Genomic DNA, 24902 nt, shown 5'->3' on the forward strand with positions numbered 1-24902 from the left:
TAAATAAACTGGAAAATTAATTGCTCATGATTAAGCTATGCCAATAACAAAAATGATAACACTACTTACCTTATTTAGTGTCAAAACAATCAACTATCAAAAGAAAAAGGTCAAGAATCTGAAGAGAAACAATGAAAAAAAGTGGGAAGAGCCAAGCATTACCAGATCTCCAACTGCAGTACCAAGCTATAATCAAAATAACTTGGAATTAGCAGCTAAGAAATTGATCAGTGGAAAATAATACAATAGCAAATAAAACAAGTAGCCTAATGTTGGATAAACCTAAAGGTCCTAGCTACTGAGATAAGGATTTCACTATCAAAAAACTGCTTGATAACCAGAAAATAGATTTAGACCAGTATCTCACACCACATATCTAAATAAGCTCCAAAAGTTACATCATGTAAAAAGGTTATATCAAACAAATTAGAAAGAAATTACCTTTCTATATGAGAAAGGAAGCACTCGGGACCAAATGAGGTATAGAAAAGATCACAGAAGATACATGGACAATTTCAATACCGATCAAAACACCAATATAGCTTAGATTGGAAGGAAAGTGTTAATTGAGGAAAAATATCTGCAGCAAGTTTCTCAGGCAAAGGTCTCATTTCCAACTGATGTCAAAGGATATGAACAGTTTTCAATGAAAACTATAATATTTTCATATCCATGTGAAAAAATGTTCCAAATTAAAGTGTACAGTTCCAAAGTTGACAAAAGAAAGGGAGAAATGGCAGGAAAGAAATTGACAGATGCTAGAGGGGCTTTGAAAAAATGCACCCATTTGTGTACTGTTGGCCAAGCTGCGAACTGGTCAAGCTATTTTGGAAAGCAAGTTGGAGCAATGCCCAAATCACTAAACTGCTCATACCTTTTGACCCAATGATACCATTACTAAGCCTATACTCCAAAAGAGATCAAAGAAAAAAAGAAAAGGATTTATAGTTACAAAAATAGCAGCTTTTTGTGTTGACCAAAAACTGGAAACAAAGGCGATTCCTAACTTTGGCATTAGAAATGGGGAAATGGCTGAACTATTTTGTTCAACTATGCTGAACTATGTTGTAAGAATGTAGTGGGGGGAGGGGGAGAGAGGAAGGAGAAAAATTTGGAACTCAAAAAAATATCTTAATATGTAATTGAAAATTTTTTTAAAAAATAATGTAATGGAATACTATTGTGCCATAAGAAATGATCCAGGAGAGGGTTTCAGAAATCTAGGAAGGTTTCTATTTGGAGAAGTGATAGAAAGAGTGCAGAAGGACACTAACATTTTTAATAAATGGCACAGATTTGTTTTGACAATATTTTTGTTAAAAGGGAGGACTTTGATTTGATTCAGGGAGAAGGGAGTTGGGGAAGGGTGAAGAGTTAGTGAGAGTGATGCATGAGAGTGATGAAAAGAAATGAACAATGAAAAAAATACACAGAAAAGAGCAGAAGAATATGCAGAAGGTGACAGGAGGCAATGTTTGTGCTACCATGCTAAATTTAATATATTTTTTAAAAAATAAGCTGTATGTGATAAACCCATGATTTTATGTGGTAACCCCCCCATTTTGTGACCTGTGTGGGAAAATGTTCATCTTTGATTTTCTAGTTCATAATAAAAATTCAAAGAAAAAAGAAATTACAAGGGACATTTTTAGAGTGCTGCAGATTGAAGTGAGCTGAACCAGATAAAAAACTTATAAAATAACAACTACACTGTAAAGACAAACAAATTGGAAAGACTAAGAACTCTCAATGCAATGACCAAAGACATTTCCAGGAGGACTGACAATGGGGTGATAAACTTAAATGTAGAATAAAACATTTCTGGACAAAGCCTATTGGAATTTGTTTTGGCAGGCTGATATTGGTTACAATGTGGTGTTTTTTGTTTTCAGGGGTGAGGGGTGGGGGTGGGAGAGGAAAAAGGGAAATAGTTAATAGAAAAAATTTTGAACCAAACACAAGCAGCACAGTGTTAAGAGTTAAGTGCTGCATTTATCTAGCCAAAACATTCTGCCAGGGTCAATATCCATTCAGCTGTATTTCCTATACCATTTCTAAAACTGCATATTTACTGTGTCATCAAGAAAACAATATGAAAAACAATAAGCAAGAATAAGTCTATGTACTCTGTAACAAATGAGACACCCAACCAAACTAATCACTTATTTCAAAAACTGCTAAATCCCTTTCTTTATAAAAATTTATAAAGACCACTATTTTCCCCCTATAAATTTACCTGGATTATAAGGTTCAAAGACTAAATTAATTCATTTTAAGCTGTTGAAATTTAAAATGTTACACATATAGAATGGAAGCTTTGTTTCTTATTCTAGCAAATTCTTGTCCAAAGAACAACAAAATTTACCTACCACCTCTCACTTGCAACCTACCACCTCTCACTTTTTTTTTAGTTTTTTTTTTTTTAGTGAGGCAATTGGGGTTAAGTGACTTGCCCAAGGTCACACAACTAGTAAGTGTTAAGTGTCTGAGGCTGGATTTGAACTCAGGTACTCCTGACTCCAGGGCCAGTGCTCTATCCATTGCCAGCTAGCTGCCCCACCTCTCACTTTCAACAACCACAAATCTACTCTGGTCAAATGGAAAATGGTATAAATCCTCTTAGAAGTCTTCCCCTCTCCCCGCTTCAACTTCTCCCGACTTTCAAGCTAGGTAATATTAGCAAAGCCTTATATAATCACAGAATCTATAAACCTAGAAAAGTTAAATAGTCCAATATCCTCATTTTACAGATGAGGAAATTCAAGCCCATGGAGCTTAAATATTATTACCCAAGTGGCAAAGTTCACCTTCAAACTCAGTTTCTTAGACTCCAAATCTAGGGCTCTTTCCATAGTACCACACTACCTTATCAAGACAATTTAAAAAAATAAAAATTTATGTTTAACTGATCATAAATTACTTCTTTAAAAAGAAAATCACAGTCTACCCTATTAATAAAACCATTCTGTTTTTAATATTTTTGTGCCTGCTGATTAACAAAGCTATAGCCACAGAACATCTTTTTTACCCATTTTGGTAGCCCAACTTCTTCTCTAATCTACACCCCAAGAATTCCATTCTAATGTTGTGAGATCCTAAACCAGATAAGTTCTGCTCATTCCTGCAAAATAGCTCTGCTGACCATGAGAAGAAGATGAAAATAAAGTGAGGGATGGAGCAGGGCATGAGGGGGAAAAGGTAAGGAGGAAAGATCTACATCATACATTCTCTTTGCCCTCAGACAATGGAAAAGTCACCATGCTGCTCAGTTTATCATTCTTTGACTATGCCTAACATTCTATAATGTTAAAAGAAAGACACTAAAAAAAAAGACACTGACAGATGTCTTCAAGGTTACATTCTTCAGTACCTACTGAAAGTTTCCCAAGACTGCAAAGAACTCTTCCATGAACCTGGTGAAAGACCTGGTGGAGGGTTAAAGCACAAATTGAGGTTCACCGACTTACTAGGGGTATGATCTTGAACCTTTACTACCTCATCCACAAAATGGGGGTGACACTCATAGTAACTACCTCACAAGGTTGTCTGATATTTAAATAGACAGAAGAAACAGGATCACAGAGAACAATTATGACAAACACTGTTAGTATTAGCTATTTTAGCCATCTATTGATTTCTGATCTTGAGGTCTTTTCCAACAAACATCTGGCAGTGTTTCTCATTTTCGATCTGTTCTCAATTCATTAGCTCTTACCGTATCAGAAACATGAAACTCTACAACTACCTTTTCCATGTTTTCCATTCATAATGCTAAGAAAATTCTTTCTTCCCTTATATTCACTAGTATGATTTTTTATACCAACTGATCTACTACTTTTCCACTTATTTTTCTTCATCGCTAACCCATGCTCCATCACCTTTATCTATCACTTCTCTGGACTTCTCAGGTGTTATTTTGCTCCTACGAGTGATTTCAGGATCTGTGATACAACCTTTCACATACTTCCTTGACTCATAACACTACAATAACATTTGTATATGTTCGATTGGTGATATTTCATCAGTCCGTAAACAAGCATTTATTAGCCACTTATTACAAACCAGGCACTGTGGCTAAATAAGCGAAGAAATTACAAAGAAATGCAAAAACAGTCCTTGCCTTCACATTCTAATGGGGAGAGACAGTATTAAATAACTAGGTACAAATAAAAGATCTATCAACTGTGGGGACAGACACTGAATATTTAAAGGAAGCCAGAAGTGAGGGGGTAGAGGAGCATTTCAAGAATAGATGGCACAGTCAGTGTAAAGGCACAATAACATGGAATTACATACAAACAGGCTGGGGTAGCTGGAAAACAGAGCACATGGAGGAGAGTAATGGGTAAAACTGCAAATGTACAAAAAGGAAAGATTGTGAAGAGTTTTAAATGCCGAACAGAGCATACTTGATATCCTGTAAGTAATAGGGAACCTATTAGAATTTACTGAGTAGGAAGGTGACCTAAACTGATATGCAAATTACGTTTATATTTGAAACAAAGGAAGACCTAGGTAATCAGATTACCTTTTCTATCAATGTTAGAGTTCAGCAAAAAGAAATTCTAGTAGAGAATATGGAGATTGAATGTACTCATGTGCTTATGACATGGGTTATCATTTACAATAATTTGCAGTTACTATCTTTTTTTCCCAAAACTACTTACATAAATAAGTCCAGAATAATAACGATCCTTGAGGTTATGCAAAACAGATGCTTCATTCAAACATGTTAATTCTGCCATATCTTCCACTTTGGAAAATTTAGGTGGATTCATCTTCTGAATATCATCTTTATTGACCATTGCTTTCTTTCCATTCTCTGCCAATTCAACCATAACTTCATCTCCTCTCTCTTCCTTGATACTTGCTGCCTCAAAACCATGGCGCTCTGATGGAATCCAAACCAGCTTTTTAGCAGTCCAGTCAGCCTGAGTGGCAGGATTGTAAATTACAGCCCTATCCACGAAGAGATACCTCTCTGGATCTTCAAGTCCACTCCTCTGCGCCATTGTAAAGGGAAAGATACAATGGTATATGCCTGTAAAGGAATAAAAGAAAACCATGTTTAAAAAATAAGCACATAACTAAAGTATACAAACTAAATCACAACCTTCAACCATTCTACAATGTAAAACAAAAACTTCAGCAAACATTATAAAGTTGAAAATGTTATCTATCTACATTATATCTACTTAACAAAGACTGCAAAGCAATATAAGTAGGAGTCACTACAAAACATGCCCATGGTGATTTAGTGCCTCAAAATTAAGAACAAGCAATACCACAAATTAAGCAGGCAATCAAGGACAAAAAGGGACCAAAGTCCCAAAATGAAACAAGGACAGGAGGCAGCACCATAGTGGAGTAGGAGTGCATTCTAGTATCAACCACACTCTTTACTACAGTGAGATCCTAGGCAAATCATTTTCACCTCTCTGGGTCTGTTACTTCATCTCTGTAAAAATGGATTAGAATACATGAACCCTAAGGGCCCTTGCAACTTTAAAACTACAGCCATCCAGTCTGTTAACAAGCATTTATTGACAAAGGTGTTAACAATGCACAGTCCAAAAAAACAACAAATGATACACAGTCCAATATTTAAGAAGTCAAGCCTCACATATGTAAGGTTCTTTCCAATACTATAGAATTTCACTGGCAGGCTTAGTAGTATTAACTCTTACCCTTAGGCTCAGGGATCTATAATTTCTTTTCTGTGAGAATAGCTACTAAGAGTAGGGGCAGACACACCAGAGCTACCTATCTGAAATGCTCTCATCTATCTGAGATTATTTTGATTTCACCTCCCCATCCCATCCCACCAGAATGTGGCTGTATCTGACATGTAGATCCACAATGGGTGTGGGCATGAAGCACTATTGGCTCTACCTCATGGGCCTGGGATCAGGATCAGACCAGTCATTAAAAGAGGACTCCCCTGAACGAAGAGATAGTAAGAGATACCTCACTTAAAAGAATTCTAGATGGTATAAAAAGCTAAACATAGGAATTATATGAACAAAATTATAAAAAAAAATTATACGGAATGGGCCAAAAGTCACAATGTTTTTGATTTGATTTGACATGAAAATTCATTTTCTATATGTACTGTATATGTATTGTAAATTAAAAACAAAAAATAAAGAAGTTATTAAATACTAAAACCCCTTCATGACTTTTGGCCCACCCTATACAAATAAAATCATATTTAAGTAATCGGAAAAATGTTAATTATTCATGGCTACATAGGGGCAATATAATCAAAATGACAATTTTACCTAAATTAATCTACAATACAATGCCATCCCAATTAAATTAACAAAAAAATGTCTTACATAAAATGTTATAAAATGTAATAAAAAAATTTGGAAGAACAAAAGGTCAAGAACATCAAGGGAACTAATGAAAAAAATGTTAAGGAAGCAAGTTTAGCAGTACCAGATCTTAAACTACATTATAAGGCAGTAATTATCAAAACTATCTGATACTGGCTAAGAAACAGAAAGGTAGTTCAGTGGAACTGAACAGATGTAAATGGGATAATTTCAATTACATTAAATTTAAAGGTTCTGTACAAATAAACAAATGTAGACAAGATCAGAAGGAAAGCAGAAAACTGAAGAAAAAAATTATAGGCAGTTTCTCTGATAACGGTCTCTTCTATAAGAATATAAGTCATTCCCCAATTAATAACTGCTCAAAGGATATGAACATGCAGTTTTCTGATGAAATTAAAAACAATTTAGTCATGTGAAAAAATCCTATAAATCATTATTGATTAGAGAAATGCAAATCAAAACCTATCAGATTAGCTAAAATATAGAAGGGGAAAACAACAGATGTTGGAGGGGAAGTGGAAAAATCGGGACACTAATTCACTGTTGGTGGAACTGTTAACTTATCCAACTATTTTAGAAAGCAATTTGGAATTATGTCCAAAGAGTTATAAAACTGTATACCCTTTGACCCAGCAATACCATTATTAGATCTGTTTCCCAAGATGAATAGGGAAAAAGGGAAACTATGTTATAAATATTTATATCAGTTCTCTTTGTGGTAGCAAAAAACTGGAAATTGCAAGGATACCCCATCAACTGGGGAATGGCTAAACAAGTTGTCGCATATGATTGTGATGGAATATCACTGTTCTATAAGAAATTATGAGCTTGATGGCGCAATGAATAAAGCTCCAGCCCTGGATTCAGGAGTACCCTGAGTTCAAATCTGGCCTCAGACACTTGACACTAGCTGTGTGAACCCTGGGCAAGTCACTTTAATTATGAGCTCAATTTTAGGAAAACGTGGAAAGATATGCATGAGGGAAACAAGCAGAAACAAGAGAATATCGTATGCAGAAAAAATATTGTTTTAAGAACTTTAAGTACCCAAATTAACTAAAAAGGACCTACAAAGAAAGACCCTATCTGCATCCAGAGAAAGAACTGATGAACAAAAGTAAATATATAATGTGGATTTACACATATTTGTGTCTAATGGTAGTCATCTCTAGGGTGGGGAGCTGGGGGAGGGAAGAAAGTTACATAACTTTTATATTTAAAAGGAAAAACAAATGGTACATAAAAGTTGCAGTTTCATATGCAATTCTTTTTTTTTTTAATCCACTATGCTATGGAAATGCTTGTTCTATTTCTTAAATTCAGAGTGAAAAAATTTGGTTGCTTCTTTTTTTTTTTAAAGAGAGGCAAGAATAATAACGCTAGTATGATGCCAAGCCCTGGGAATCTGAATGCTGACCTATCTCAAACTGAGCCCCTCACCCCATAACAGAAGTGACAGATTATGAAAGGATAGACAAAATTAGAGGGAAGAAAATTTGGGGGCTACACATCTTAGGTAAGCCCTTCTCGTGCCATATTAGAATATTATTAGGAGATCTAGTGAAGTCTCACACATAAAAAAGCTATCCTTCCCCCTTCTACGAGAGAGAAAAGATGGTTATTCTACTGTTTGTAAAATAGTGCTAGTGATATGCCGAAAAATAAAATGTGCTAAGAATGGATCTACAACCTGTAATTAAAAAAAAATCTTTTACACAACATGCAGACTCAGTCCTTTACATTCCAGTTATTCCTTTGGCTGATCAATATTGTTCCTAAAATGTGATACCTGAACATAATGCCAGCTATGGTGTAACCAGGGCAGAACAGAGTAAAGCTATAATTGTGCCTCTTTATTCCTAGAAAAAGGCCTATCAAAGTAGTCTACAATTAAATTAGCTTTTCTGGCTGTTCTATCGACACAGTGAAACTTGTACTAAGTTTGCTGTCCACTTAACCTCCCCAGATCTTTGTTATATGAACTGCTGTCTAACTATGCCATCCTACCTCATGCTTACAAAATCAATTTTTGAATCCAAGTATGAAACTTAAAATTTAACACAGGTAAAAATAATTTAAAAAAATTTCATCTTACTAAAATCAATCCAGTATCAAGACCTTTTCTGGATCTATTATTACATTAATGATCTCTCCCAATTTTTGTTAACTAAAAACTGAATAAGCAAGTCACAGATAAAAAGTATTAAACAGAATGATGCCAAATACATCTCTGAAATAATCCATGGGAGACCTTCCTCCAAGGTGACAAATTGACATGGAACCATTAATGACTAATCCAAGACCAGCTCTTCAACCAGTTCTAAATCCCTTAGTTGTATGACTATCTAGACCATATCTCTCCATTTTTTCTCTATGAGTAGCTCATCAAATGCTGGTTAAAAGTCTAAATAACTTCTATCCACAGCATTGCCTTCATCTACTAGAAATCCTGTCAAAAGGATATGTTAGTCTGACATGACCTGTTATTAATGAAGTCATGTTGGCTCTTTGTCATTTGCCTTAAGTATGATGAGAGGCATACTATCACTCTTTGGTTAGACTTGAGTTGGTGATCCAAAGGCAATCAATCAATCTTTCATCAAGATCAGGAAGTGACAAAAGATCTGCCACCTCCAGTAACCAAGAACTAGTAATGAAATTACTAAAAACAAAAATGGAATTGTAGGACATTCTTAGCATGTACAAGATAAACTGATGGGAAACTCTAGATCAGATGTCATAAGTTTAAGGTCAGGCAGGACCAAAGGTGTGTATATGCACACATGTATATGATGTCCAAGGACATTCTAAGGGTTGGCTCACAGCCTAGAACTTTATTTTTATTCCCAGAACCCATTTGGGATGATAAGGCACTAGGAGGACTCTAGCACAGGTGTTTCCTCCCTGCCCCCCCCCTCCTTACCCTTACCTTTCCCCACCCTCTCATCCATCCATCTAGTCTGTTTGATATCTTGTATGAGAAAGGAGAAATCAACTCTATTCTTTTTAGTGAGATAGAGGACCACTAGGCCTTACCATACATCCTGTCTCTATCTCCCACAGACCCCTGGCACTGTCTTCATATGATGTAACCTTGGGACTTGCAATCTACCCCTTCACTGCACTCTTAAGAATCTAGGCCTTTTCAGCTGCCCAACAGCTTAAATTTTCCTTGATGTGTTGTATTCCCCAATTATAATAAACTCATTGAGAACATGGGAATGTGTCAATTTTTCTATTTGTATTCTCATCTTTTAGTATAGTGCTTGACATACAGTAAGCACCTAATTAAAATTGTACAATAGCACCAAATGAACAGAATAAGTAAGGCTTAGTCAAGAACGAAAATATATTAAAAATATTTTTAAATCAAAATATTGGGGCAGCCCCAAACCCATACCAGAGCATCACAATGGAGACAAAATGCAAACTGGAAGCTGTGTTACCTACTACTGAATTCCAAGTCACAGATTCAGGGTATAAGAAGGACCTGTCTCTCCTCCCCTCCCCTTCCTTCTCCCTCTACCCCACCTCTCCCCCAGGCAGAGGAGCAAGTTCAAAAGCAAGGAGTAACAGTATGGCCCAAATCTCAAGAGTAGATCTGGTAAAACAGGGTACAGGTTCCAGCCTCCAGCCCAGTGTGAAGACTGCAGAGGAATTACCAGAACAGCAATCCCAGGCCAAAGGAGTCTACAATTCTGTCACTTAAAACAACAGTGACTGAGTTCAGCAGTAAGTAGTCTCTTGTTGCTGAGACCCAAACCCAGCTGAGGAATTTGTAGACCTCAAAAAAGCGGAGCAAATAATCTTGCACTAGAACATATCACTTTGGAAGTGCTGAAATCTTACAAATCCTGATCCTGAGCTCTCCCTGGGGTTAACAATCAGTACCCCAAGAAAGCAGCAAAAGGAACAGTCCAGACATTCATTCCAATAGAAGCGCACAGAATTGGGTCCTAACATCATGAACAAAACAAACAAAAAAAGAATCCCATTATTAAAAGTTATGACAAAAAGACACTTAAGACAAACTCAGAAGAAAATGACTCTAAAACACCTAGAAACTGTTTGAGTTCAAATACAGGAGTAAAAAGAAAAAAAAATGAATAAACTGCTTACATTCTAAATGAGGAAATGACACATGTACTCCCTATAATCCCTTATCATCATCAAGGGTCTAATTAGACAGAAGGCCTGGGAGTGGTTATGTCTTGATCTTAAAAGAAGAATGGAAAGGGAAGGAAAGAGGAATATAATAAGGAAAGAGAAAAAGAAGGTTAAGGAAAATTATCCCACATAATCAGAATAGAACATCTATACAAACAAGGAGGTGGTGTTGGGATAAGCGCCTGACACTTAAACCTTACTCTCATCTTAACTGGTCAAAGGAGACTAACACACACACACACACACACACACACACACACACACACACACACACACACACACAAACTGGGTACAGAAATACATTCACTCAAAAGGAAAATTTAAAAAAAGAGAAAGGGGAATTAGAGCAAAAATTAAGGGAGAAATTAGGACTAAGTAAAACAAACTCTAAAAAGGTACAAAAATACAACTTTTTGAGGTGGCAAAAAAAAGGGGGAATCTGTGGGGGGTGCTCAACAACTGGGAATCAAGTATATAGATGTGATAAAGTACTACTGTGTTCTAAGAAATGATGAAAGAGGGGGCAGCTAGGTGTTGCAGTAGATAAAGCACTGGCCTTGGATTCAGGAGGACCTGAGTTCAAATACAGCCTCAGACACTTAACACTTACTAAGCTGTGTGACCCTGGGCAAGTCACTTAACCCTCATTGCCCCAGCAGCGCTCCCCCCCCCCCCAAATTAAATAAAAACAAATGATGAAAGGAATGCTTTCAGAGAAACCTGGAAAAACTTGAATGAACTGATGAAAAGTTGAATTGAATCAAGAAAACAATGTATATAAAGATAAGAATATGGTATGGCAAACAACTCCAAAGGAAATCAGAACTCTGATTACTGTAATGACTAACCATTATTCCAGAGGAATAAGAATAAAATGTGAAAAAAAAAAAAGAATAAAATGTGCTACTCACTTCCTGATGAAGAGGGTAAGGACTCAGCATGTAGAATGACATAGATTGGGATTGGGGGTTTCACATGGCCAGTGCAGAAATTTGTTAACAAGGGATTTTTCTTGGGGGGGGGGGGGGTGTGAAGAAAGTACATTTGTTGATTGAAGAAAAGTGCAATAAAAAAAAATTAAGTTTCTATTAATAACATAATACTTAAGTTATCTGATTTTTTTTAAAGATCCAGGACCTTAAAATAACTGTAGACAATATAAAATACTTGGCAGTCTACCTGCCAAGTCAAACCTAGGAACTATGCGAACACAACTATAAAACACTTCACACAAATAAAGTCACATTGAAACAATCTGGGAAAAATATTAATTGCTCACAGGTAGGTCAAGCCAATACAATAAAAATGACAGTCCTACCTAAGTTAATTTATTTAATGCCATACCAATCAAACTATCAAAAAAATATTTTATAGCTCTAGAACAAAATTCATCTGGAAGAACAAAAGCTCAACGATATCAAGGGAATCAATGACAAGAAATGTTAAAGAAGGTGGTCTAGCAGTACCAGATCTCAAACTATTATAAAGGGGTAATTATCAAAACAATCTTATACTGGTTAAGAAATAGAAAAGTGGATCAGTAGAACAGAAAAGGTACAAATTACACTATAGTAATCTATATGATTATTGAAACAAGTATCTCTGACTCAGTTCTCTATATATTTGGGGGGGGGGGCAGCTAGGTGGCACATAGGATAAAGCACCAGCCCTGGATTCAGGAGTACAAATCCGACCTCAGACACTTGACACTTACTAGCTGTGTGATCCTGGGCAAGTCACTTAACCCCTATTGCCCCACTCAAAAAAAAAAAAATATTCAGAAATATATTTGAGAAATGGAGCCTTTGAGTCAAATTTATAAAACTACAAGTCATTCCCCAATTGATAAATGGTCAAAGGATATGAACAGACAGCTATCTATAGTCATATGAAAAAATGTTCTAAATCACTACTGATTAGAGAGAAATGCTAATTAAAACAACTATCACTTCACACTTATCCGAATGGCAAATATAACAAAAAAAGAAAATATTGGTTGTTGGAGGGGATGTGAGAAAACTGGGATGCTAATCCACTATTGGTGGAGTTATGAATGGATCCAACCATTCTGTAGAGCAATTTGGAACTATGCCCAAAGGGCTATAAAACTGCTTTTGATCCAGCAATACCACTGCTAGGTTTATATACCAAAGACATCCCCAAAAAGAGAAGACCTATTTGTACAAAAATATTCCTAGCAATTCTTTTGTGGTGGCTAAGAATTGGAAATCAAAGGAATGCCTATCAATTAGAAAATGGCTAAATAAGCTGTGGTATATGATTATGATGGAATATTATTGTGCTGTAAGAAATGACAAGCAGGATGATTTCAGAAAGAACTGACATATAGTGAAGTGAGCAGAACCAGGAGAATGTTGTGCAGTGACAGCAATATTGTTTGATGAAGCAATACAACGATCCAAGACAATCCCAAAGGACTAATGATAAAGCACACTATCTACCTCCAAAGAACTGATACTGATTGAACACAGACTGAAGCATGCTATTTTTCACTTTTATTTTCTTTTATTCAAGTTTTCTTATACAAAATAACTATTATAATGGGTTTTTTTAGACCTTTTTTTTTTTTTAGTGAGGCAAATTGGGGTTAAGTGACTTGCCCAGGGTCACACAGCTAGTTAAGTGTTAAGTGTCTGAGGCCGGATTTGAACTCAGGTCCTCCTGAATCCAGGGCCGGTGCTCTATCTATTGCGCCACCTAGCTGCCCCTATTATAATGTTTTACATAATTGCACATGTATAACATATCTGATTGCTTACCATCTTAGGGAGGGGGAAGGAGAAGGAGGTGAAAAAGGGATAGAATTTGGAACTTTAAATAAAAATGTTTATCATTATTAAAAATGAATAGGGGGCGGCTAGGTGGCGCAGTGGATGAACATGGTATAAAAAAATTTTTACACTTACTGGCTGTGTGACCCTGGGCAAGTCACTTAACCCCCATTGCCCCACAAAAAAAAAATGAATAAAGATAGATCAGGAACCTGGGTGTGAGACAGGTTAAGTGACAAAAGGCTCACACTGCTAGTTAATGCCTGAGGCATATTTCTAATTCAGGTCCTCCAAGATCCAATGTTCTATTCATCAAGCCAACCTGTCTATGAATAATATATAAAGGAATTGAAACAAAATGTGGTACACCACCTGCAAGAAGCCAATAACACAATAGAATTCTCACAAGGTTACCAGCTATTTTGTTATATTTTTTCCTCAGTCCTAAAAAATTCCTTGACTTCTATTTTCTTCCCAGGTATACTCTCCCCACTTAGCTTCCTTGACTTTCTTCCCTGGTTCTCTTCATACATATCTGACCATTCTCACTCTCCTTTGCCAAATCATTCCTCTTCTCTGTAGTAAATGTGGCCCCACTCAAGAACTTGTCCAAAGTCATCTTCTTTTCTTCCCCTTAAGTGTTTTCATTATATCTTACATGTTCAATTATCTCTAAGTATTTAGATAACAGGTCTAAATCTCTCCTGAATTCTAGTCCCACATCACCACTCACTGACATGTGTATATCCATCAAAAGCTGTGCATTTCATCCAACTGTCTCTAGTAAAAAATGCAAAATCCATACATCATATAAAGCCATCCACAATCTCTTCCACCTATTTTCCCCCTTGATGCCTTTGTTCCAATCAAACTGGCCAGCTAACAAGACCCTGAACTTGAGATTTCATCTTCCTACATCCCTTTGCATAGGTGGTCCCCCCATGTCTGGAATATACCCTTTCTTCAATAACACCTTATAGAGATTTACAAGGAATTAATTGAAATCTATAAGAAAAAGTCATTCCCCAATTGATAAACGGTCAAAGGATATATATACACACACACATACATGCAGATAGATATAAAAGGCAATTTTCCAAGAAATACAAGCTATCTACAATATGAAAAATATTCCCAATCAATAAATTGGGGTTTTTTTTTTGAGGCAATCAGGGTTAAGCGACTTGCCCACAGTCATGGACAGTAAATGTCTATGGTCAGATTTAAACTCAGGCCCTCCTGACTCCAGAACTGGTGTTCTATCCACTGAGCCACCTAGTTGCCCCACCAATAGAGAATAACTAGGGAAATGTAAATTAAAGCATTCTGATGTTCCACCTCACACCCATCAGATTGACAACATTTGTAAAAAAGAAAAATGACATGTTGAAGGGGCTGCAGGAAAGCAAATACATCAATGTACTATTTGATACAACTATGAACTGATCCAGTCATTCTGGAAAGCAATACAGAAATATGCCCTCAAAACCACTCAACTTTCTGACCCAATCCAGTGTTAATACTACCCAGGCCTAAACCAAGAAAACCAAGAAAACAAGGACCCCTGTGTATGTATAAAACTATAGTATGTTTTTTTGTATCGACAAAGAACTGGAAACTAAGGGGGTATTCCTTAACTGGGGAATGTCTAAACAAATCAAGGCATATGAATTATATTATGCTGCAGATAACGAAAAGGATATTTGAAAGATTCATGGTAAGATTTGCATGAGCAGATGCTGAGAGAAGTGAACAGAACCAAAATTCTGATCAATGCAATAACTAACGGGAGGACCAATGATGAATAATCGCCTAAGAAAAATATGATAGGACTCAAGATGCAAAATAAATTGTACCTATTTGGATGTAGTCAACATGGGAAATGTTTTGCTTGACTTACTGCTTATTTGTTACCAAGGTTTTTTGTTTTGCTTTTTTCAGTGGAGGTGAGAATGAAAAGAACTAAAGGCTTATTAATTGAAAAAAAATTAAATTAAAACAAAAACAAAAACACTACCTTGTAAGGATTCCTAGCTTCCTTAAAGGAATAATTCGGGTGACTTAGAAAAGATCTTTCCTAATTTCCTAGTTGTTAATGCTTTCCCACAGAAATACTTTGTATAACTTTGTATTTACTTACCTGTGTATATGTTGTATGCTACCAGCTACATTGGTAAGCTCCTTAAGGGCAGGAACTGTTTCATTTCTGTCTTTGTATCCTCAGCCCTTAGTCCAGTGTTTTGCACACAGCAGGTACTTAATAAATGTTTGCTGGACTGAAACAATGTCTGAAAACAATACTCATTATCTCCCCCTACCCCTTACCCTCCATATCAAACTAACCTATTTTTATTGAGGGTCCTACTATACTTCATATGCAGCTTCACAGCCTTCAGTGATCCTTTAACTTTTTCTGATCCTTTCTCCTCTTTCAAACCCAATACCCTATCAGTTGGCAAGTCAATTCCACCTCCACAGCTCTTGGCACCCATCTCCTTGTCTCCACTCACATGGTTTCCACCCTAGTTCAAGACTTCATCACCACTCACCTTCACTATTATAATAGCCCTAATTGGTCTCCATTGGTTGCTGTCTCTTGTCTCTAATCCATCCTCCACGTTCCTGCCAAGAACAATCTTGTTAAAGCGCCGCTCTAATGTCTCTCTCCTGCTCAAAAATCTTGGAGTTCCCTTTTGCTTCTAAAATAAAATACAATCTTCCACCTGGCATTTAAGGCCCTCCAAAACCTGGATTTAGCTTGCCTTCCTAACCTTATTCTTCATCATTCCCCTAGTCTTTGTTCTCTAAACTCAATATTTCATCTCCTGTCTCCATGTATTGGCAGAATCCATCTTCTAAGCTAAATGCATCATACCTCTTCATCTTCTAACTTTCAAAAGGGCTTCTGTCTTCTTTTCAAGACTCAGCTTGGAGGACATCTCTTCTATGAAGACTCCCCAAGCTGTTAAGTGTTTTCTACCTTTCTAAAATTACATTATAGATCCTTCCTGGACCACTGCAGAAGTGCTTGCATAACTCAATGAAACTATGAGCTACACCATGCAGGATTAAGAAACAGATAGGTCATAATGCAGAGTGCCAACAAAAAATGATCCACTGGTGGATAAAGCACCAGCCCTGGATTCAGGAAGACCTGATTGACTTCAGATACTTGACAGCTAATGGGACCCTGGGCAAGTCACTTAACCTTTATTGCCCTGCAAAGCAAAAAAAAAAAAAAAAAAAAAAAAAAAAAAAAAAAGATCCATTGAAGAAAATGTCAAACCACTCCAGTATCTTTGCCAAGAAAACCATATGGACAGTACTAAAATGAGATGAGGCACTCAGGTCTGAAGGTGCCCAACACACTAGTGAGGAAAAGCAGAGGACAATTACAAGTAGCTCCAGTACTAATGAAGTAGCTAGGCCAAAACCAGCTGCAGAACTGTACATATATCTGATGAAAGAAAAGTCCGATGCTACAAAGACCAATATTGCACAGGAACTTGAAATGTAAGATCTATAAACCAAGATAAGCTGGATGTGGTCAAATATGAGATGGAAAGATTAAACATCAACATCTTAGGTGAACTACTTAAATGGATGGGAATGGATGAATTTGATTCAGGTGATCATTATATATACTACTGTGGACAAGATTTCCCTTAAGAGAAATGGAGTAGCCCTCATAGTGAATAAAATAATCTCAAAAAAGACAATATGTTTGAGGGGCAGCTAGGTGGCACAGTGGATAGAGCACCAGCCCTGGATTCAGGAGGACCTGAGTTCAAGTCTGGCCTCGGACACTTACTAGCTGTGTGACCTTGGGCAAGTTACTTAACCCTCAGTGCCCCACCAAAAAAAACCCCAAACAACTGAATCAGGCTCTTTGTGGGCATCCTTAATACAGCCTTAAGACAGGGCACATATCCCTACCTAGCAAGGCATGTGCCTGGACTGGGCTAAAGGCCTTTGAAAGAATCTAACATCATTAATATAGTTCCATAAAAGCTGATTAAAATATAAAATAAGTTAGGAGCTTTATCGCCCTTTGGGCATAATTCCAAATTGCTCTCCAGAATGGTTGGATCAGCTCACAGCTCCACCAACAATGCATTAGTGTGAGCTGATCCAACCATTCTGGAGAGCAATTTGGAATTATGCCCAAAGGGCGATAAAGCTGTGCATACCCTTTGACCCAGCAATCCCACTTTTAGGTCTTTTGCCCAAAGAAATCATGGAAGGGGGAAAGGGACCCACATGTACAAAAATATTTATAGCTGCTCTTTACGTGGTAGCAAGGAATTGGAAGTTGAGGGGGTGCCCATCAATTGGGGAATGGCTGGACAAGTTGTGGTATATGAATACAATGGAATACTATTGCGTTGTAAGAAATGATGAGCAGGAAGAGTTCAGAGAAACCTGGAGGGTCTTACGTGAGCTAATGATGAGTGAGATGAGCAGAACCAGAAGAACATTGTACACAGTATCATCAACAATGAGTGTTGACCTACTGTGATGGACTATATTCTTCTCACCAATGCAATGGTACAGAAGAGTTCCAGGGAACTCATGATAGAAGAGGATCTCCAAATCCAAGAAAAAAAAAAGAAAGAAAGAACTGTGGAGTATAGATGCTGATTGAACCATATTATTTCTTTTGTTTTGGGTGCTGTTTTTTTTTTCTATTTTGAGCTTTTGCATCACTGCTCTGATTCTTTCTCTTGTAACAGGATTAATGCAGAAATAGGATTAATGTTATTATGTGTATATATATATGTGTGTGTATATATATATCTATATGTATATGTATAGAGATATATAGATATAACCTATATCAGATTACCTGCTGTCTAGGGGAGGGGGGAGGGAGGGGAGGGAGGGAGAAAAATCTGAAATTGTAAAGCATGTATAAACAAAAGTTGAGAACTATCTTTACATGTAACAGAAAAAATAAAATACCTCATACATTAAAAAAAAAATAAGTTAGGAGAAAGGGACTGATTTGGCAGAAAATGTTGCTAGTTCCTGTCTTAGATGTTCATTTTTAGGTTCTATCAGTGAAATAATTACCTACAGCCAGAAGTAAACATTTGGAAATATTTCAATAGGTATTTCAATATTTCAAAAGAGGTTGGAAGATAGATTTGAGAGGTCACATTAAAACCATGAAAGTAGGTGAATTTATGAAGGAATAAAGTGTCAAAAGAGCAAAGATGAAAAAGGAACAAGTTGCAGAGTTTCAAGAAGGGTCTGTCTACTCAGCAGTGTCTTAACATTGCAGAGGTCAAGAATGACACTGATTTTTTTTCAGGGTACAATGCTTAATACAGACTCCCAAAAGTTTAGAAAATGGAGGATCTAAACAAAAGAGAAACAAAATGTTGAGAAGTTTGGAAAATTTGTGAAGCCAAAACTTCAACTGTACCTGTGCTCAATAAATATTTGCTGACTGAAGCATATACACAGACAATTCCATTCAAATATCCATTAAGAGAAAGGACTTCACTCCACTCCAGGCATAGGGGTCACCCTTGAGTAAAGCCACACTGAGGAGAGGGGGTGGAAAGAGAACACAGGAAGGTCCAAGTTGGATGAAATGTTAGGTCAGAGTCAGATATGGGAAGGCACTTAAATGCCAAAGTATTCAATGGGGATAAATTTAATGAGAAGGTAATCTATGCCTTTAAGCCAATAATAAAAATGTTAGAATGAGGCCAAACAGATTCCAATGTAGGTATGTGTCCCTCAGCTTCCTTACTAAGCATACAGTCTTGTGTTAATTGTATCCCCCACACTGCTTCTAATAGTGCTTTACACATAATAAATGCTCAAATATCTGTGAAATGAATTCATGAATCTAGAAGTGGAATGAGTTTTTAGGTAAGGTAGTTATATTAGAGAGCTGGCAATAGGAACATTACTCAAGCAGCAGGTAAAAAATAGATTGTGATATTTTAAAAAGTTTTTCTTAATTCAAAAAAAGCAGCGAATGAGGGCATGTAGAAACAGGCAATAAGGGCAGCTAAGCAGTAATTGTTTAATTAAGTAAAAAAAAAAAAACAGGAATACTTGTACAAATCATATAATACTTGGGGCGGCTAGGTGGTGCAGTGGATAAAGCACCCGCCCTGGAGTCAGGAGTACCTGAGTTCAAATCCGATCTCAGACACTTGACACTTACTAGCTGTGTGACCCTGGGCAAGTCACTTAACCCCAATTGCCTCACTAAAAAAAAAACCAAAAAACAACAAATCATATAATACTTTTAAAAATTCAATACCACACATAAAGTACCAACAACTGCTAGTTTTAGAACACTTTTTCCATGTATGACTACATAAATCTACCTATCTGTAACATTACATAAGGGTTATGTGTAAAATGCACTGTATTTTTTAATCTGAGATCTGCCACTTTCTAACTGGAAATTAAATCACCAACTTTGAGGCTAAGCTTATCATCTGCAAAAGAGATAATATGCATTATCTACTTCATAGAACTGTTACAAGGAAATAATAATGTGCAATAAAAAGCTATTATTTCTTCCTTCTCTAAACTTGAATAGCACTGGCTAAGAGCATTTGACTATAATACAATTTTAATTCAAGACACAGAACCACATAATTTCAGTCAGAAGCCACCTCACCAACTATCTGATCCAACCCATATCTGAAAGGAATGCCCCCTTATAACATACCTGATCTGCTCATCCAGCCTCAGCTTGAAGACTTCCTTCCCACTAGCTCTTAGATAAAACACATAACCCAATATAGGTGTTTGTGTCACTTTTCTCTACCACTTAAGTATAACTTTAAGTGTTTTTGTATCTTCCATGCTGTCTAATACAGTGCCTTGCACATAATGTTCAAATATTTGTGAAATTCATTAATCCAGGAGACACTTTCATACACATTACTGAAAAAAATCTGAGAATCGATCTTTCTTTCTACGTGTGCATTTGCTAGACAATTTTTCTCCAAATGAACTAGTTATTTGCCTTAGTCTAACAAATGATAGATCCATAAATCAATAAGATGTTTATTTGGTTAAGACTTTCTATTTTCTTGAAATTGTTATTGAAATCTGTTTAAACTGGCAAAGAAAAAGTAATCTATAATGAAAACCACCATCATCAATTGAGATTTTCTGCATAGTAAGCACTTAGTAAATTTCTCTTAAATTAGAACACATATAGAAAATCAACAGCTGAAGCTCTACATTCCTTTATCTTCCATCCACACTGCTCTTCCAATTTCTCTCTACTGTCATCCAGCCAGGCTTTACTGAAATAATTTCCCTGAGGATCCCAAATAAAAAGCAATGCTCTCACGGGTCACTTCCCTTCTAGTCTTCTCCAGAAGTAACAGACTTCAAGATGCAGAGATAAAAATGCATAAAATGGCCACTTTTCTAGGGCAAGAGATACTTAAATATCAAAAGAATAAGATAGGATAGTTAGAGGATACTTAGAACCTAAATACAAGTTTTTTTTTTTACTTAAGTGAGATGGCATCAAGAATAATTCAGATAGTTCAGACAAGCCTCGGATTCAAAATCAAAAATCAAAATTTCAGCAAAGCACAGTAGTATATTTGGTATTTTATTCAGTTAAAACTGCAGGGAGGTCTTTGTTTCTTGTGCAGTCCCTACCTCCACCCACCGCCACTGCACCCCCCCCCCCCAATCAACCGCAGTGATCCTGCAGGGAGCTGCAGAGGCAGAAAGAGATAACGGTGATATTATAGAGCTTGACACCCACACCAAACCTCTTCATGCTCTCACCCTTGTCTGGGGCATTATACTACAGGCCAGTCCGGAGGGCCTTTTCGTACCACCACATGGGTAAAGAGCTTGTTCAAAAGCGCCCACAAACGCACCAGTTTCAAGCTGCCTCCGACTCACGACTGACTGGTATTGGGGGGAGAGGGTTCGCTGAGCGGGGAGAGGAATAGGAAAGAGAATGGGGAGCTGGAGATAGCCCCACTTTAGCCCCTCAAGTGGAGAAAGCAGAGATGAGACTCTCAGCCACTCACACAATAGAAATAGGATCCAAAATCGAGGATCGACCCTCCCCTCCCTGCCAACCCAGCCTCCAAGAGCAGCCAGCCCCTTCTCATTTAAGGAGCCCCCTCCCTTCCCTCCCAAGCGAGCCACATTTTCCCGCCTCCGCAAGGCCCTTCCCAAGGCACAGACGTAGCCCCCACCCCTGCCTTCTTTCACATTGCACCTCAACCCCTCCTCTTCCATCCCACCCCACTCAATACAAGCGCAGCCCTACTTCTCCAGATCGACCCTTCGCCCTCTTCTATAGCACATTCAACACTACTTCCCGCACCTGGTACCCGCGCTTTCCCAGCCCGCATGGCTCTGTCCCTCCCCCCACTCCGTTAGACAGTCTAATCTCCAGTCTCCCCACAATCCCCTCCACCACCGAGGGCCGCAGTCGAGCCCAGCCCACCCAACACTCCCCCTTCCTTCCCTCCCAGCCACGGCCCTCCCCGACCCGCGCCAGAACAGCACCCCCTCAGTCCTACCCAGAACCCCTTCCTCCCGGGACTCCTCCCAGCCCCTCCAGGGTTACACGCCCTCTCCAGGAACCCTCCCTGACAGGGGTCCGCAGACATCCAAATTCCCCTCCGAAGGCTCCGTCTGCAGTCATTCTTTCGTTGTCCCCTCCCCGCACAAGGGTCCCAGCCCGCAAGCGCGCGGGGCCCGCTTCCCTCCAAGGCTCCCCACGGAACACACGAGACGCCCCCTTCCTTTTGTCCGCTCCGCAGAACCCCTCCCCACCCTTCAGGGGTTTCCCACAAACACCCCCAACATTCATCCAGAGCCCCCACCCTTCCCGGGGTGCCCCCCACCCGCCTAGGGATCCCTCTGGGGGGCAGATTTACACGCAGCCTGGATATCTTCCTCCAGGGAGCCCCCTCCCCCGACACGACCTCACACCCCCAGCAGGGGGCCGTACCCCCAGCATCTCCTCCAAGCGAGGGCCCCCAGCCCTACGGCCATTCCAGAGAGCGCGCGCGCAAGCCCGCGACCCCTTGCCTCGCCTCCTCCGCCTCTTCTTTTCAGCAGCCCTTCAAGTCACTCTCCTTCCGCCCAGACAGAGAAGACCCCCGCCCCCAAACAAGCCTTGATACCCGCCGGGCCCAGCCAGCGCCCTCCCGCACTCCGGTCCTCCTGCCCCAGCCCGCGCGGCGGCGAAGGACCGCAAGGCCGGCTGCAGGAACCCGCACCCCCTCACCTTGAGGCGCAGATGATGGCGACCGCAAATGCCCAGCAGCGACCACAGATCCGGCTCCTCAGACGAAAACCCACCGCTGCCTCCGCCGGGCTCCTTTAGCACTGCTGCGACGCGCCGCCCCTCCCACGCCCACCCTCATTGGGCCAGCCCCACGCCCATCACGGCGGGTCCGTTGAAGCGTCCAACTCCGAGGCTAGACGTTAGCAACCCCGAGAAGCGATCCTACCCCCGGCCCACCTCCCCCGCCCCCTAACCCATCACAAATAATATTCATTGGCTCGCGTTCAACGCCCTAGCAACCGGCGTCCGCACCTCACGGGCTTCCCGCGGTGTCAGTCACTCGCCCCCAAGGAGGGGAGGCCGGTACCGAAGCTGCCCATGAGCTCAACCTTGCGGGCGGTGGGCATTCGGGACGCGCCTCAGGGTTAGGAAGTATGTGGCTGCCCGGAGCCGAGGGGGCGCAGTCCCCGCCGAGGCCCGAGACTCCGAGGCTGCGGCGCGCCTTTGCCCTCACGCGTGCGGCCGCGATTCATCCCATCCCATCGATCTCTCCCAGCGGCTGGAGCTGGGGGAAGCTCCGACTGTGCAGCCCCCTGTCCGATCCCCTCCCTCCCTCTCCACATTGTTGCCCAGCTTCCGCTCCTCCGCCCCCCAGCCTCCACCCCAGGCTGCAACCAGCTGGTTCCAGCCTTGCCCTGCCTTGGGTTCGGACGTTCCTGACCCTTTCGCTCGGGTGATCCCCGGTTCTTCCCGCGGATGCCTCCCATGTTAATGGGGCGCGCGGTTCTAGGACCTTGGCTCTCGGGCTACAGACGGAGTGGGGAGTGGCCCGAGGCTCTGCAGCTCACCTGCAGAGAAGGAAGGGCAAGTCCTCTCCCAACCTTGCTTTTCCCTCCGGCCCAGTTTACACAAGATCGATTCCGGCCAGAGGAGCAGAGCACTGCGGGGCAGATGGGGTCCTGTGCTTTCCCAGTGTCTTACCGGTTTACAAAAAGGAACCGCCCAAAACGGGAATGTGCATTCTAACCGGGTATCCCAGATAAGTATGAGAGACGGAGGGGGGAAAAATCTGGTGCTTGCTCTAATAATCGGTTTCAGAGATACAAATAACCATAATACACAGCAATAAAGATAAATGCTAGGATAGCTATAACAGCCTCCCTGGCTTTCTCTGAGCCCTCTCTATGGAACTTCCAGACTAGAATTAATTGCACACCTTTGACCTGGGATTGGGGATTTCCGGATCTTCCTTCCCTGCTCTAATCTGGTGTAGTAGAAGGGGCACTGCACTCAAAATCACCGTAAACGATAAATGGAATTCCATTGACATTCCAAGTCAATCATTTGCTGTGTGACCTTGGGCAAATTACTCTCCCTTTTGGGGCCTCAGTTTCCTCCAAAAAAATGAAAGGATTACCCCTCTCAGTTTTAATAAATTTTTAATTCTATTATCTGGGAGGCGCCTGGTGCCTGAAAGAGCATGGAGCTCAGAGAGTACCTTTAAATCCAGGTTATGCTACTTAATAGCATCTTTGCGATCTGAAGCAAATCATTCAACTTGTCCTGACCTTCAGTTTTCTTAGCTATAAAATGTGAATAATACAAACTCTTCTACCTACATCACAAGCTTGTCACCAGGATCAAAAGAAATAATGGCTCTAAAATACTTAACTGTGAGTTGATTGTTGTCATTTAACATCATGTTCCTGACCCTCATCCTGAATGTCCTGAACCTATGCTCTAAATAAGTATTTCTTTAAAACACACACACATACACACACCAAAAAACATAAGATAATATAGATATAAAGCTGGAAGAGGTCATTTTGGAAAACAATGCCCCATTTTCATTTAAATAAACTGAGGCCAGACTCCCCTTCCTAGTATGTAAGCCTGTCCATGAGGCTCTGGCGTCAGATCCTTCTGCAGACTCATCTCCTCTGGCTCCCCTTCACACACTCCAGCCAAACTTACCCACTTTCATATGAGACTTTTACTTCCAAGTACATGTCATTTACCAAAATCTCACCTTTTTACTGTTGTCAGAGATCTAAAAAAGGAACTATTTATTTGACCAGATAACTATAAAAATTATCTTCTAAATTACAAGGTGTGAGGTGGCTGAGCAATCTAAACAGTTTTTATTTTAATATTTTGGTCATCTTTTGGATTATTTAAAATCATTTTCTGTTGCTTTGAGTCATCCTTTTATTTCTTTGGTCAGTTTTCATATTAATTGTGTTATCCTGTTTGAGGGCAGCTATGTTTAACCTATTTAACAAACACATATTTTTCCTTACATGAATAAATTCCTTAATATAATCCAAAGAAGCTGTACCATTTTTCTATTAC

At 39.4% G+C, this 24902-nt stretch overlaps 1 protein-coding gene across 1 annotated transcript in view; it reads right to left on the reverse strand.

Moving 5' to 3' along the window:
- The window catches only part of MYH10 (myosin heavy chain 10), a 157070-nt gene extending 135140 nt beyond the window's left edge, over positions 1-21930 (reverse strand). The window contains 2 exon segments of the mRNA XM_044000022.1: positions 4668-5041; positions 21912-21930. Coding sequence (XP_043855957.1) covers positions 4668-5041; positions 21912-21927 — 390 coding nt within the window. The 5' untranslated portion in view covers positions 21928-21930.
- Positions 21931-24902: the final 2972 nt, after the last annotated feature.

The sequence above is a fragment of the Dromiciops gliroides genome, chromosome 4, assembly GCF_019393635.1.
Source record: "Dromiciops gliroides isolate mDroGli1 chromosome 4, mDroGli1.pri, whole genome shotgun sequence".
Classification (NCBI taxonomy): Eukaryota; Metazoa; Chordata; class Mammalia; order Microbiotheria; family Microbiotheriidae; genus Dromiciops; species Dromiciops gliroides.